General features: G+C 41.0%; 1 protein-coding gene across 1 annotated transcript in view; it reads left to right on the top strand.

Moving 5' to 3' along the window:
• The window catches only part of LOC123968115 (RNA-binding motif, single-stranded-interacting protein 3-like), a 139,339-nt gene that overhangs the window by 44,338 nt on the left and 81,389 nt on the right, over positions 1–13,612 (top strand). The window contains exon 2 of the mRNA XM_046044624.1: positions 10,404–10,582. Within this exon, the coding sequence (XP_045900580.1) occupies positions 10,404–10,582 (179 nt within the window). The remainder of the gene's footprint in view (positions 1–10,403; positions 10,583–13,612) is intronic.

The following is a 13,612-nucleotide window of genomic DNA, read 5'->3' as shown; positions in this document are numbered from 1 at the left end:
AAGGGCAGCGAGAGGAGGAGCGAGAGAGACTTTCTTGAATAAACTAACGTTTCATTTGCATAAATATACATAATAAAAGAGCTTTGTGCAAAGCTCCTCTTCAATATGCATGTTTTTTTCCCTTTTTGTAACTAGCATGCTAGAGGTCATGCAATTAAGAAGGAAGAATGTAGCATATGATTTTTTTTGGGGGGGGGGGATATACTCATCGGAGTGTGTTTTGAAGTGCAATGCAGTGGAATGATTTTCTTGGATGTCAGTCAGGAAGTTTTTTTTAGAAAGATAGTGGAAGGTCAGCTGCTATATTGTCTCTAGATTTGTTTTTGATTGTTGCAGACAGCAAATATGCAAGGAAATAGCTTTAGGAAGGACTTGAGTCTGAGACTCCATGTGCACAGTACATATGTTCAACATAAGATGTGTCTATAAGCAGATTTGCTTGTCTAAAACAGTCCATACTTAGCCATCATGACAGTAAGGACATTTAAACTAAAAAAAAGTACTACGTGATTGTGTTTTTGGCTGTTATGCATGGGCTAATGCTTTTTTTTATTGCATTGTTCTTGTTCTTTTCTGGAAGCAATGTCTTGGCCAGGTATATTTTGCACATACCCAGACTTCATCCACTAACACCATCTTACTTCATGGCCAGATTCAGCAAAATTCAGCAGAACCCTGGATTACTTTCGTTGCCAACATTTATTTTTCTGTCCAATGCTTTTTTAAATTCTCACTTTCTGTAGTATCTGCGCATGTCAGGTGTTGTGGTAAATAAAATAAGGTTAAGCTATTGTTCGGGTTAGCAACTCAAACACCTGGTTAAGGTTAAAGAAAGATCATGGTTACATTTTTAGGTCTGTGAAATGTGACTCTTCATCCTGACCTCCACATGCTTATGTTAGACCACTCCAAATAGGGTACACTACTTCCTGCTTTGTTAGAGTTGACATTGGATGTAAATTGTGAGGTGCTGATACTGTCTAATACCATATGTATGTAACTCCTCTGTGTATCAGTTCAGCACATCCAGAATCTTGACACATTGACCATACACCATTTGACATGAACCCGTCTTCAGCCTCTACTTGCTGTAATATATGAAGACGAATTGTACCAACATATTTATGCAATTCAAGCTCTCGAATTACATTATGTGAACTAATAAACACACACATACGGAATATACCCAAATATAAACACAGTTGTTTCACTGCCATGACCCCAAGAACAAAATCTGTGCAGCCTCATGAAGATTCAAATCAATCTCAAGTTGCCTATAAACTCACACATAGCCTGCACCTCCCCTCTCCGACCTTCTCAAAAACACAGCCAGAGGAATTTGCTGAGAATTCAGAGTTTTACCACAGTCTCTCCATCATCTCCTTATCTCCCACTAGGTCAGTCAGCACCAAGCCCAAACTGTGTGTTCTCCTGGGATGTTTGTGCAACTTGTTTATGACAGCCCAAGTGTTGTTGATGCTGTTGTTTCTGATATTAACAGGAGAGATAGAGAGGTAGATGGCTGGAACACGCCGTTCCACTAGGAAGCAACCTGGATGACCTTATGAGGAGACAGGGAAGGAGTCATGTGAGAAGGGGGCTGGGAGAGTGACGAGAGAGGAGAGGAAATTAGGGGAGAGGTGCGAGATAAACCAGAAATCTAGAGAAAATGAGAGTGGAGGTACATGTTACGGCAGATAGATGAGCAGGCAGACATCATACTGCTGCAGTATGAGGAATCAGTGTTAGAGTGTAGTGGCTTATTCTCACCGCTAGTTCTAAAATGCAGGAACAAAGGTATTAGAACTCAGCACTCAAAGAATGGGATATATATTGGGATAATATTATGTGAGACAAGAGAAACAGTTTGATAAAAAAGATGAGCAATTTTACCAGAAGTAATTTTAGTATTTTATACATGTTCCAGTATGTTTTGAATGCAGTTATATACTGCCTTATATTACATCTTAAATTTAATTTTAATGCCATACAAATGTTGTAGTTTCCTGTTGCACTAATCCTCTAAAAAATAAATTAAATAGGTTATTCACACTATATTTTGTTAGGTCAGCTTTCCGTGTAAGTAATTAAATTGATCTTTTTTTTCCATTCTGATTGACCTTACAATGATCTTAAACCTAGGCTGATGAAACTTGCAGACACCCTGTTAAAACATGATATCCAGTTATTTCTGCCTCAAAAGTGTCTGCAGGTCCTGAAAAACTTAAACAGCTTTAAATTACAATAATTATGGCTGTATTAGCTCAAGGGTATAGTTAAATCTATTATTACACTTATAAAATATAGTGGTTGGTGTGGTATGTCTCTGTCCAGTGACAGACAAAGACTGATATTTGACATGTATTGAAATTATTTTACTAAATAACCCTCAGGTGTGATTTCCCAAGACATATCATTTACTCTCCACACTAGTCACAGGCTATACTTCGAGTCTACACATTCCTCAACTTGACACTTGGAAACCTGTAAGTTTCCAGTATTGGATATCATTAGGCTTGTCTCCAAGGCTATTTATACATGTATACAGAATTAACTGAACTTGCTGCAGTCTCCTCTGCTTCCCCAACATAAATATGCAATTTTCTCTACCTTATTTTAATTTCTTGAAAGTATTTGATTTCTCTGTGTTGATTCTAACACCCTGAGGCCACATTATCCAATCAAACAAGGCCTGGACATGAACGTTTGGCAATCAAGTTACTTTTGTAAAATCCTGAAAAGATGATTTGTTGTCTTCTCAAGGTTTCCGAGAGACGCAATAGCCAGGGCTTAATTTAGCTGCTTGTGTAATCTCTAAACGGGGACGGTATATTGGGAGCCATGTTTCCATTCCAATGTATTCATAAGCTCTCCCTTAAACCCTTCCGCTGCTGTGTGTAGAGACACAGAGAGTATCTCAGTGCTGGACCCAAAAATAGACCGCATTCTTTCCTCTGTGTTTCAGGAAGCATCAGAAGAGGCCGGAACAACCCGCTCTCCCATGTCCCATCCTCTTTCCCTTTATCCTTTCTCACTCAGTTCTCTTCTTTAGCCGTCCCTTCTTTTCTTCCACCATTTCTCTATTCTTGTGTCTGCCGCCTTCTCTTTCACTGTCTCGCTCCCATCTCTTTCTCACTTCCTTCCTACCTTTCACCTAATGTTCACCCCTTACTGGGACTGTGCAACTTCTTTTCCTTTACTCTCCTTTCTTTCTATCATCACTTAGCTAGTCGTTCCATACTCCATTTATAAGGGACTCACACCGATACAATTAAGGGTAATTTATACTTCTGCGTAACTTACGCCGTCGCCTGACGTGCACCTCCTCAAAAATGTAACTACACGTCGAGTCAACGCGGACCGTAAGAACTGTGATTGGTCAGCTGGGTAGCCTCACAATGCCTCCAAGCCGACTGGAAGTATCCAGCGCTTTGAAGTAACTTTTACTAGCGGCCAAAACGGCGGCTGCAACACAGTGAATCAGTATATTTGACCATCGCAACCCAAGCGAAATGACTCGTTTCGCTATCAGAATGTGATCCATTCGCTCGGTAACATTTGAAAAGGCTACACCAGCTGCACATATACAATTTTACCCCCATTTACGTTTGCGGAGGGCTGAACCGGAAGTTAGCCTGCTCGGCCGGCAATTGTCGACACGGTGGACGCTGCAGCGCTACTGCCGACTAGCGTTTGTGGGTGTAATCGCAGAATGACGGACACACCTACGCACAAGTATAAACGCATGGCTACGTGAGTAGCCTACGGCGTAGGTATGCACGTAGACCCTACGCAGGAGTATAAATGGGCCTTAAGTTTGATGCCTGTTAATGTCTTCTAATACAAGCACACAAGTGAGATACATTATGTTGCATCATATTAAATGCACATGGAGGAGCATTTGGAGATGATTGATCCTTGTTAAATATATAGAACAGTTACAGCTGCATATTAATGGACTTTTTGTTGGCTATTAGTGCATTCTCTGAAGCCATGTTTTTTGCCTTACCCTTGGTGTGTGTCTTTCTGCGTGTCTTTCATCTCTGCATCTCTGTTTTGTTCAGTGTGTATAGACACAACAGCAACACACTGACGCACATAGAGCCTCAGCATGCAATAATGAAAATTGCTTTTGCTGAAAATAGCAAGGGAAACCTGACCTTAACAAGGTCACTGTACTTTTACCGGAACTCTGGAAAGAACTGAGCTGTGGTTGTGTGTGTGTGTGTGGTCAGTTGAAACCTACTTTCAGGGCTTTCCAGGAGCTACTCATTGTTTGGAAAGTAGAGAACTCTTTAGGGACAAGATGGCTATCTTTAGACTGTACTTACAAGTGTTTGTGCATACATGTGAGTTTGGCTGCAGATGGATGTCATGTTTGTAGTGTGTGTGTGTGTGTGCTAAGTCTCACAGGGACAAAGTAAATCCACACAAATTCATGTAAAGTTCAACTTTGGTAAACTTTGGCAAATATTCTCCCCTTTAACCAACAGCGAGCCATTTTGACATTGTTAACCTCTGAGGACACGGAGAGCCGGAAGTAGGAATCTACATCTTCAAATGTAGCAAGCTATTGTAGCTTCTTAGCTGTGCTGCACCATCAGCTTATATTTAAGCCTCTGAGTATAAACTGCACCACAAAAGAGGAATGGTTTGAAGACAGTTAATGAGACATGAGTCGATGGTACAACTTGTCCTGTTAGTAAAGCAACTAACAAGCTGTTTAACTGACAGTTAGCACGCTTGCTAGCTCAGAGAGATTTGTTTCCCTTTCAGTAACTCTTTATTGTGATGTAGGCCTACAAACCTGAGAAAATAATGCCAGGTCACCATAAATGGCCCAGTACAGAAGAAACAGGTAGCAGCTTGGAAAGTTTGTTGACTGACGACATGTTCTTGGTTGGCTAGTACGTTAGCTCACCAACCATAGTAGTTCACCAGCTAGCCATGTCTCTAGAACCACAAAAGACCAAAGCGGCCTTTCAGAGAAGAAGTGATTCAATATTTGTTGGATTCAACTATAGGGCTGAACGATTAATTGCATTTGCGATATTAACGCTATGTGATAAAATGAGATTTTCTAATTGCAAAGGCTTTGATTACACTCTGGTCACATGACACCCACGAGTAGAGCAGTCTGCAGATGAAGCATCAACTTACGCTGTACCTTGACCTGTTGTTGTACAATGACCTTAAGCTTGTAAGAAGCTGACACTACAGAAACTTTAGTGTCACACAGGTAATGAAAGTAGCACCCGCTACCCGCAAGTAATGGTGGTGGTGGCGACTAAAATCTTTGTGCCGTCTGCTGCTTTGACAGACATGAAAAATGCACAAAAGAAAGGCACGTGTAGTAAGGCAAGTGTATTGTAGCGGTCGGCGCCAGCGTCACACACACACAGCCACCAGTCAGCTCAGGAAATATCTGTGAAATGGCGTTTCAAACCAAACTCACAAGTCTGAAAGAGGCCCAGTCTGTCCCGAGTTACAGCCAGCGCTCTGCTTACCATCAGAGGCTGCAGGGGTGGGGAACTCCGGTGTTGTCGGAGAATTACTAAGCTTGTCTATTAAACATGAGAGGCTTTATTTTCGTTGGCCAACTTTTTAATTGAACCTCAAACTGATTATTTTTTGTTTGCTTCCTGGCATATAGAAAGATGGACTCCTAGGAGATTTTAACTGAGATAGGGATGCATTAATTGGTGGTTGAACTGTGGGTTTTGTATTAAATGCTTACTGTACAGTGTAACACACTGTGGTAAACTGATGATATTATATCATATAAATTTAATGCCATGACTTGACACTCAAATGATCTTTTTCATACAATTAAAATTTAACATTTCTTCTCCACCATAGCTCATAATAATAATTCATGGAATTCATACATCACCTAATTTCATCATAACACAAGCGAGACCCACAAGAAAGAACAGTTTGTGTTTAATCTAGCTAATATTGTGTTGGTCATACTATACACTGATTTACTGCTTGTCCGTATTGGAAAAATACAGAAGGTTAAAAATTAATTGCATATTAAATCACAATCGCAATATTGGTAAAAACAATCACAATTAGATTATTTTCCAAAATGGTTCAGCCCTATGTAACAATGTGCCGGAGTTAGTTAGGTGTTGGGCCACCATGATCTGCCAGAAAAGCTTTAATATCATGGCATAGGTTCTACAAGTCTTGAGAAGCATCAGCATTTGCTTATTTCGGCACTTATTTGTTTAGGCCTTTTGCTTTAGTTTGTCACCCATCGACACAAATATTAGGGCATATTTAAGGCAACAGCAAATATGCATGTTATGGAAAAGGCCTCTAGGCAGACCAACAGTCCTCTGTAACCTGTTCGTGGTGATGCAATTGATGAAATGACAGCTGCATGGACAAAACTACGTAAATTGTTTTTCTCTGTTCTTAGTCTTCAAGAATCTAGTCAAATATATGCTCATCAGGTAGTCAGCAGCATGCACATATATGTGCTGCACTGTTTTGCGGTGTGTTGCTGTTTACAGGCTCACCCGCACATGAAATCTACGAAAACCGGGGGACTGTGTTTGCTTTGTGTGACAGTTTGTGTCTCTGCCTCTGAGCCTTTTTCCCACTGCGAGAGCTGCTCCACTGTACTAAGTGTGTCAACAATACCAGCTGAGAGGCAGCCTTCAGTCCACACACTCTCTGACTGCAGAGTAATCCTTAAAAGAGAGAAACTGGGAGAAAGAGAGGAGGGAGGCAGAAATATAGAGCGAGCATGTGGGAAGTGTAAGGATAGAGGTGAAAAGAGCAAGAGATTGAGCGATGGTGGAGTTGAATTTGACAGCGAGCGAGAGAGGAAGAAGAGAGGAGAAAGCATGGTTGCCAAAGAGAGATTTCAATGTTTCAAAGGATTTCCCTATCACAGTCTCTGACACATTACATACACAGCTCACTATCGGCTCGACCCTGACAGCTACACAAATTGGCTGAAAGAGGTTTCCTGGGCAAGGCCTTTGATCAGGTGTGTGTGTGTGTTGTCAGCGGGTGAGAGGAAAGAGAGAGATTTTGTACATTTGTCCATACCTGGACATCTGATTATATATGTGTGCATGTGAGTGAAAAAAGGCACTTTTCTGCTCCAAATCATGGTGGAATGAAATAAATCTACATAGATAAAGCTGACAGTGTGTGTGTGTGTGTGTGTGAATAAATGCTGCCAATCAGGTTAGATTTTTGTGTATGTATATACTGCATGTGCTGGCATTGTGTTTTTAAGCATGCTATGTGTGCAATGTGTCGTATCCTAAGCATGTTATAGGTTTTATTCCAGTAATATTCCTCTTTCAGATGATGCCTGGGGTCGTCTATTTGTATCTGACACTTCCTTTCAAACATGCATTAATGATCTTTCAGAGGTGGTCCATAAACAAACCCATTGTAAAAAAGCTTGTATCGAATCAGCCCCCAACACAGTTCAGGTTTGGAGCAGTGATGTTTTTATTATTATGATCACAGACACCACACACACACACACACACACACACACACACACACACACACACACACACACACGTCTTAGTACAAGTCACACACTGCTGGGCACTGAGCAGTTTCTCTGCTGTAGTTTGGAGGTTGTTGCTTTGCTCAGTATGTGTGTTTTCAGGAACTATTTTCAGGAAGTGCTGTTGCAGTGTGGCTCTAGGAATGGTCCTCCGGGGACCATAAATGTGCACAGTGTTGGATATGCATCATATCTAGACAATGAATCCTACTGACTTTGGTGATCCTCTTTGGTGACTTTTATTCTAACGCCGCTAGCAGGTTGATAAGTTTTGGCTCTAGCTCAAAGCAGTACACCCTCACAGAGCTGCTAGCATGGTGACAACCCGGTGTCAAAACAGCGCAGCATGCTGCAGTGTGAAGGCATGTTGTTTAAGGTACAGGTGAAATAATGAAATATAATACAAGAAGTCCAGCTGGAGTAACAGATTATCGGATGCCAAAACACTGCTTAATGGTTTGCAATACTCACAGACAAGATTTTGTATCTCTGGAAAGTTATCACAGTTTTTTAGCTTTCCATCACAAGGTTAACGGTAGGTGCGATGTTTGCGTTACAAAGTGATCTGCAAAGTAGGAATGTGCGCTTGCATTTATTTGATTGATGGTTACAGCAAAAGTTGAACCATGTTCAGTCAGTACAGTCCAAACCTGCCTGGAGGCCCTCAACAGCTTTACTAGTCCACATCTTTGATGTCCTCACTACAGGTTTACAGAGCTTTAGTTTTTGCCTGTAAACAGGGATCAGATGGACCATCATGTGATCAGAGTGTCCCAGTGGAGCGTGTGTGACGACATGATAGGCACTGCTAACTGTGGTATAGCAGTGATCCAAAGTGAAGGGCTCAAGTCAGTCGAGCTTGGTTTTGTTTGTACAGAAATGATTAGTCATTCTTTATCAATGGAGAAAACCCTGTTGTATTCTATCTTAATCTGTCAATATTTTCAAGAACCCAAAAATTATTCAATTTAGAATGACATAAAACAAAGAAAGCAGCAAATCCTCACGTTTGAGAAACAGTTTTGCTTGATAAATGACTTTAATCATTAATTTATTATCAGTGTTGGGAATTCTTTCAATATAGAGTGGAATTTGTCACAGCCATTAAAGGAGACCTATTATACCGCATGTCCAGCCCTATATTGTAGTTCTGTGACTCCTCTATGGTAACATCTGACATTGTAACATTATAGACATGCCAGAAAATATGAAAAAGCATTATAGGTCCTCTTTAAAATGAAGTATTACCCATTGTAGCCTTTTCCATGTCTGTACTTTGTCATGTTTTTGTTGAAGTGCATAGGCTCATTCTGGGCTTAGTGTACGGCACTGGCCTATAAATGACACGACTCCACAGGCACCATCTCCTGTTACTGCTGCGTGTTTGCTGTGTATGTGTTAGTGCAGTCTTTCTGAGCTGCCAGCGTGCTTGTGTGTGTAGTGTGTGTGTGTGCGTGTATCTGTAAGGACATGCGTGCCAGTTGAGGGAAGTACAGGTAATGGATTAATATCAGAGCTGGCTCAGACTCCACATCGCTGTGTGGTGACAACCTGTCATTATCACAAACATCGGTTCACACACACAAGCTCACACAGGCTGACTCCCATTTGTGTACATGCATGCACATACATCCGCCAAATAGAGTATACATCAAAGCTCATACACTTCTCACCTGTCTCCCTCTCTTCCCTCCACTTTTCTTGTCATTGTGGCACACAGTGGAACTGGCCTGTGATCATCTCAAACTGCAGCAGGGTCTTGAACTTGTTCCATCCAGTTCCCTACAGCAGGACCAATGCTGAGACCAGATTTCTTTGTCGAGCCAGCGTGGCTGTTTTGCTCCAAACATCGAGGAGGCAGACAGAGTGTTTTGAACGCTGTTGTCATATGAGCCATCTGGCTTGCTTACTTTACTTCCTCCAAACTTAACTTAATAGTTTGTGTAAGGCAGTGGGCAGGCAGAGCTGGGTGTGCTGCTCTATGAACCCATCAGTTCCAAACACTCATTAATCCTCGCCTTTCCTCCCTGCCCAAAATGGTCATCTATTTAAGTCATTTAGTTAGCAGTGAGCTGTGTAATTTAACAGTGGAGGCCAATAGGAAATGTTTGAGTAAGTTTAGGTTTATGAAGGGCCCAGGCCTGGATTAAACAATGAATGGCCTGGTTTGCACATAAGGGGAAGCTTGTCAGGCCCTTCTTAAAGCACAGTAGAAGTGCCCAATGCAATCTTGTATGGTTTGAGAAACTGTTGTTTACTGTGCGCTTGGCAAAGACTCACCACGGACACATCACAAATTCAGGGCCCTCTGTCCATCAGCACTTTTAAACCTCTTCATTTTAACAAAGCTGCCAATGGCTTGAGACATTTCCTGTTCCATGAACATGAAAAAAACTGTAACTTACAGCAGGGTCACTCCAGTCATGATAATAACACTGACTGAATAGGAATGTTTATTGCTTTGTCAACTCAAGCTGGAGTGGTTAATGCTAAGCTGCAGCACAGCCTGTTATTGTTATTGATACAAGCTCTCGTTATAAAACTTGCTACCATGATTATAATGAGCGCTACTAATTATACATATCCTGCTGCCTTAATTTGATGTGCTTCCTGTTGAATCAAGATATTGATGTGGGACTTGATGCAGGAAAAGATTATTCAAAAGAATGTGAGTTCAGCAGAAATGTTATTGTTATGTTTAATGGCTAGGACAAGGTGGCTAGGAGAGGCAGAAACTGAAAATAACTTTTTTATGACATTTTTTAAATTTGTGATTATTAAGAAAAAAAATGATTTTTTTATTGTGTTATCACTTTAAGTGACCTTTTCCTTTCCTTTTCTCTCTCCGTCTCTGCAACAGTCCTATGCTCCTCCCCCTCCACCCATGGCTCCGCCCAGCCCTGGGACCACAGGAGGAGGTGGAGGTGGAGGAGGAGGTCACGGAGGAGGGCTAGTGGAGCAGCTTAGTAAGACCAACCTGTACATCAGAGGCCTGCCACCTGCCACCACCGACCAGGACCTCATCAAACTCTGCCAGCCGTGAGTTCTATTGTGTTTTATTCAACTTAATCTTACCCTGTCCTCGCTCTGCAGATGCATCCTTCAGTGCAGCTGAGCTCTGTTCAGTTCAGCTTGTCGTAATTCGTTTTGCGTGAGTCCAACAGCAGCTTATAATGAGGATCAACAGTTTGCTCTTGACCTCTCTGTCCCTCTCCCTGTGCTTCCTCAAAGGAAAAAACACAACCCAGCTGGGCCTAACCCATCCGCTCCCTTCGGTACTGGGTCATCTACACATATGCTGCACAAGGACACACACATCCTTCTGTCCATCAGCAGAAGATATAAACACCTCAGTCTTTATAAGATATGTTGGACGATTGAAGACATTTCTTGTTTAAAGACATTGGAATATTTTACAGCTTGGCAAGTCACTCCGCTCATTCCAGTGAGTAAAAAAATTAGGCGGAATAGAAAATGTGATTGCATTGTAGTTAATGCTAGTGATATTAGTAGAATTTGAAATGTGATGATTTTGACAATCCAGTAATTCACAGAAGCTATTGCAAAGATCATTTGCCAATCCTCTTAACATTTTAGTAAGAGCGATATTAGAACTGATCTCCAAGATTGGTGTTGTTGATGAAATCATATACTAATTATTCACCAGCAGCTATGTCACATCTGAGCAAATCCTGTTAGTAGCAATAGTTGTTTTGTATTATGTATAAACTGTCTAACTTGCAAGAAATGTATATCAACAATGTTTCGGTACTAGACCTTCATCAGGCAAATGGTTTGACTTTTTGACCGACTTCTCCCCCTCCGTCACCTGTCTCTCGTTTTAGAGGTGCGAACTAATTAACTATAATGTTGTTTCCCATCATGTTGGACATTCACAGGGTATGGACGAGGGTGATATTTTTCTGTGGGATAATTACAAAATGGAACTTCTAATGAAACCTATGACTAAGAAGGTTATATTTTTCTTAATGCAGTTTTAAATTATTCATTTGATTTATTTAATTTATTACATGAGACAAATTTAAACATCAATACTTTTTATTAAATGATTTGGATCGTAATTGCGCACAAAAATACATCAAGATTATCTTTATTGAGGGAAATTTGTCTTGGGCTTGAAAGAAACTTGATTGAGACGTTTCGGCATTTCCGCTAACATGTTACCTTCAGAGGTAACATTACACCCACAGCAATATTTTTGAGCGTGTCTATTCCCCTTGATATTAAATTGGTGAATGGTGTGGTCAACCTGATCATTCCTTCACTGTAGTAACATCGCCTGTTGGACACTTCTTATCTATTCTCTTCCTTCGTGCTAAAAGTCGATCCTGCAGTTTGTCCCCGTGTGGACAAACTAGAGTCAACACAGAATGTAATGCAAATAATAAACCAGCTCTCCCAGAGAAGGTCTCGTTTGTCTACAGCTATTTCCTGTTATTGTCAAATGTAATTGGAGAATGATATATTGAGCTAAATATTCTGCAGGTAAGGGCTTTAAATGATCTCGTAAATATTTCTAATTGATCTAATTGATTTTGGAATAAAGAAAGGAAGATAAAGATTAAATGTGAAGACTTTACCACACACACACGCTCCACACCATACCTTGTCCTTCTGCGTGTCAGCTGCAGTTCAAGCCTGTTGTATTTCAGCTTAGCCCTGGAGGCATTCTGGAGAAACAGGGTGAAAAATAGGGGCCAATAAAAGTTTCATTAGAGGCCCAGTCAGTGTGCCAAGTGGCCAGTAACATTTAGGAAAGGTCAGTCAGGGAGGGTGTTTGCAGTTGGACAGCAGTCTTAGCCTTGGTATTCTAAATCTCTCCGGCTTTCAGAAATAGACTGAGTGGCAGTTTCCTGTCACTCACTGACATGACATGCACACATGCGCACACACAAACAGGCATTTCATTCACAGTTACAGTGAATAACAGAGGGACAGTCCCTTGACACTGATGCACACACATGCACACACATACACACGCGCGCTTTCAAATCAATGTCGTCCTCATCCTTATTGTTACCAAGCGAGGCTTTTTTACGTACAGGCTCGCCCACAAGTGCCATCCTCTCCTTTCCCATTCTGTCATCCTCCTTGTTTCCTCCCTTCATCCTTCTCTCTCTGCCCCCTCCCTCTATCCCTCATCCCCCCTCTCCCCTCTCTTTCTCTGTCTCTGTGCCAGTTCTCAGAGTGTCAGTGAAAAGTGCTGTTGTCAGCTGACATTTCCAATCACTCCCCCGGTCGCCCAAACTATGGACACACTTTTAACGTCTGGGGACAGAGCAGAACGTGAACGGAATCTAAAGCGGCGCACAAGGGCAATTTCTCTCTTGCTCGCTCGCTTTCACTCACACTTGTTGTCTGTCTGTCTCTCTCAGGCTTACCACTGATTCACTACTCTCTATCTATCCATCCATCCATCCATCCATCCATCCATCCATCCATCCATCCATCCATCATGATAAAGGACAAGTTTTAACCACTCAAAGCCACTCAAAGGAGAAAACACTGAAGAAGAATATAAAACACTCAATGAGTTCACAGTATCTCATTAATCATCATCAGCAACAAAGTCTTGCTCTAACTTTAAACTTTATAACTCCTCCTTCAAACTTTATAACTTCTTCCTTTAAGCGTCTGACACTTTTATTGACACAGTTATTAAACTAGACCTCATTACCTATTTTCTGTCCAATATTACCTGTTTAATAATTAATGTGCAATATTCTCTGCTGCTATTTATTCACTTGTCCTTTTTGGTTCACCATAATAATTCTTAATAATGTAAATATTGTACATACCCACACGCCTTTATATTTGTCTTTATTTTATATATTTATACTATTATATTTATATACTCTTTATCTATCTACCTTTGACAAGTGCAACTGTGACAAAAGAATTTCCCCATGAGGATCAATAAAGTATTTCTGATTCTGATTCTGATTAACCATTTCAGATTGGCACATGGAAATTTGAAAAGCTTCACACGAATGTTCTTGATGTTTTGGTAGCACTTGATTGATATGAAACCTGAACCCTGGAAATATC

Source organism: Micropterus dolomieu, linkage group LG03 (genome assembly GCF_021292245.1).
Source record: "Micropterus dolomieu isolate WLL.071019.BEF.003 ecotype Adirondacks linkage group LG03, ASM2129224v1, whole genome shotgun sequence".
Lineage (NCBI taxonomy): Eukaryota > Metazoa > Chordata > Actinopteri > Centrarchiformes > Centrarchidae > Micropterus > Micropterus dolomieu.
The sequence above is the reverse complement of the archived record's forward strand: the minus strand, read 5'-3'. Positions and strand labels throughout refer to the sequence as shown.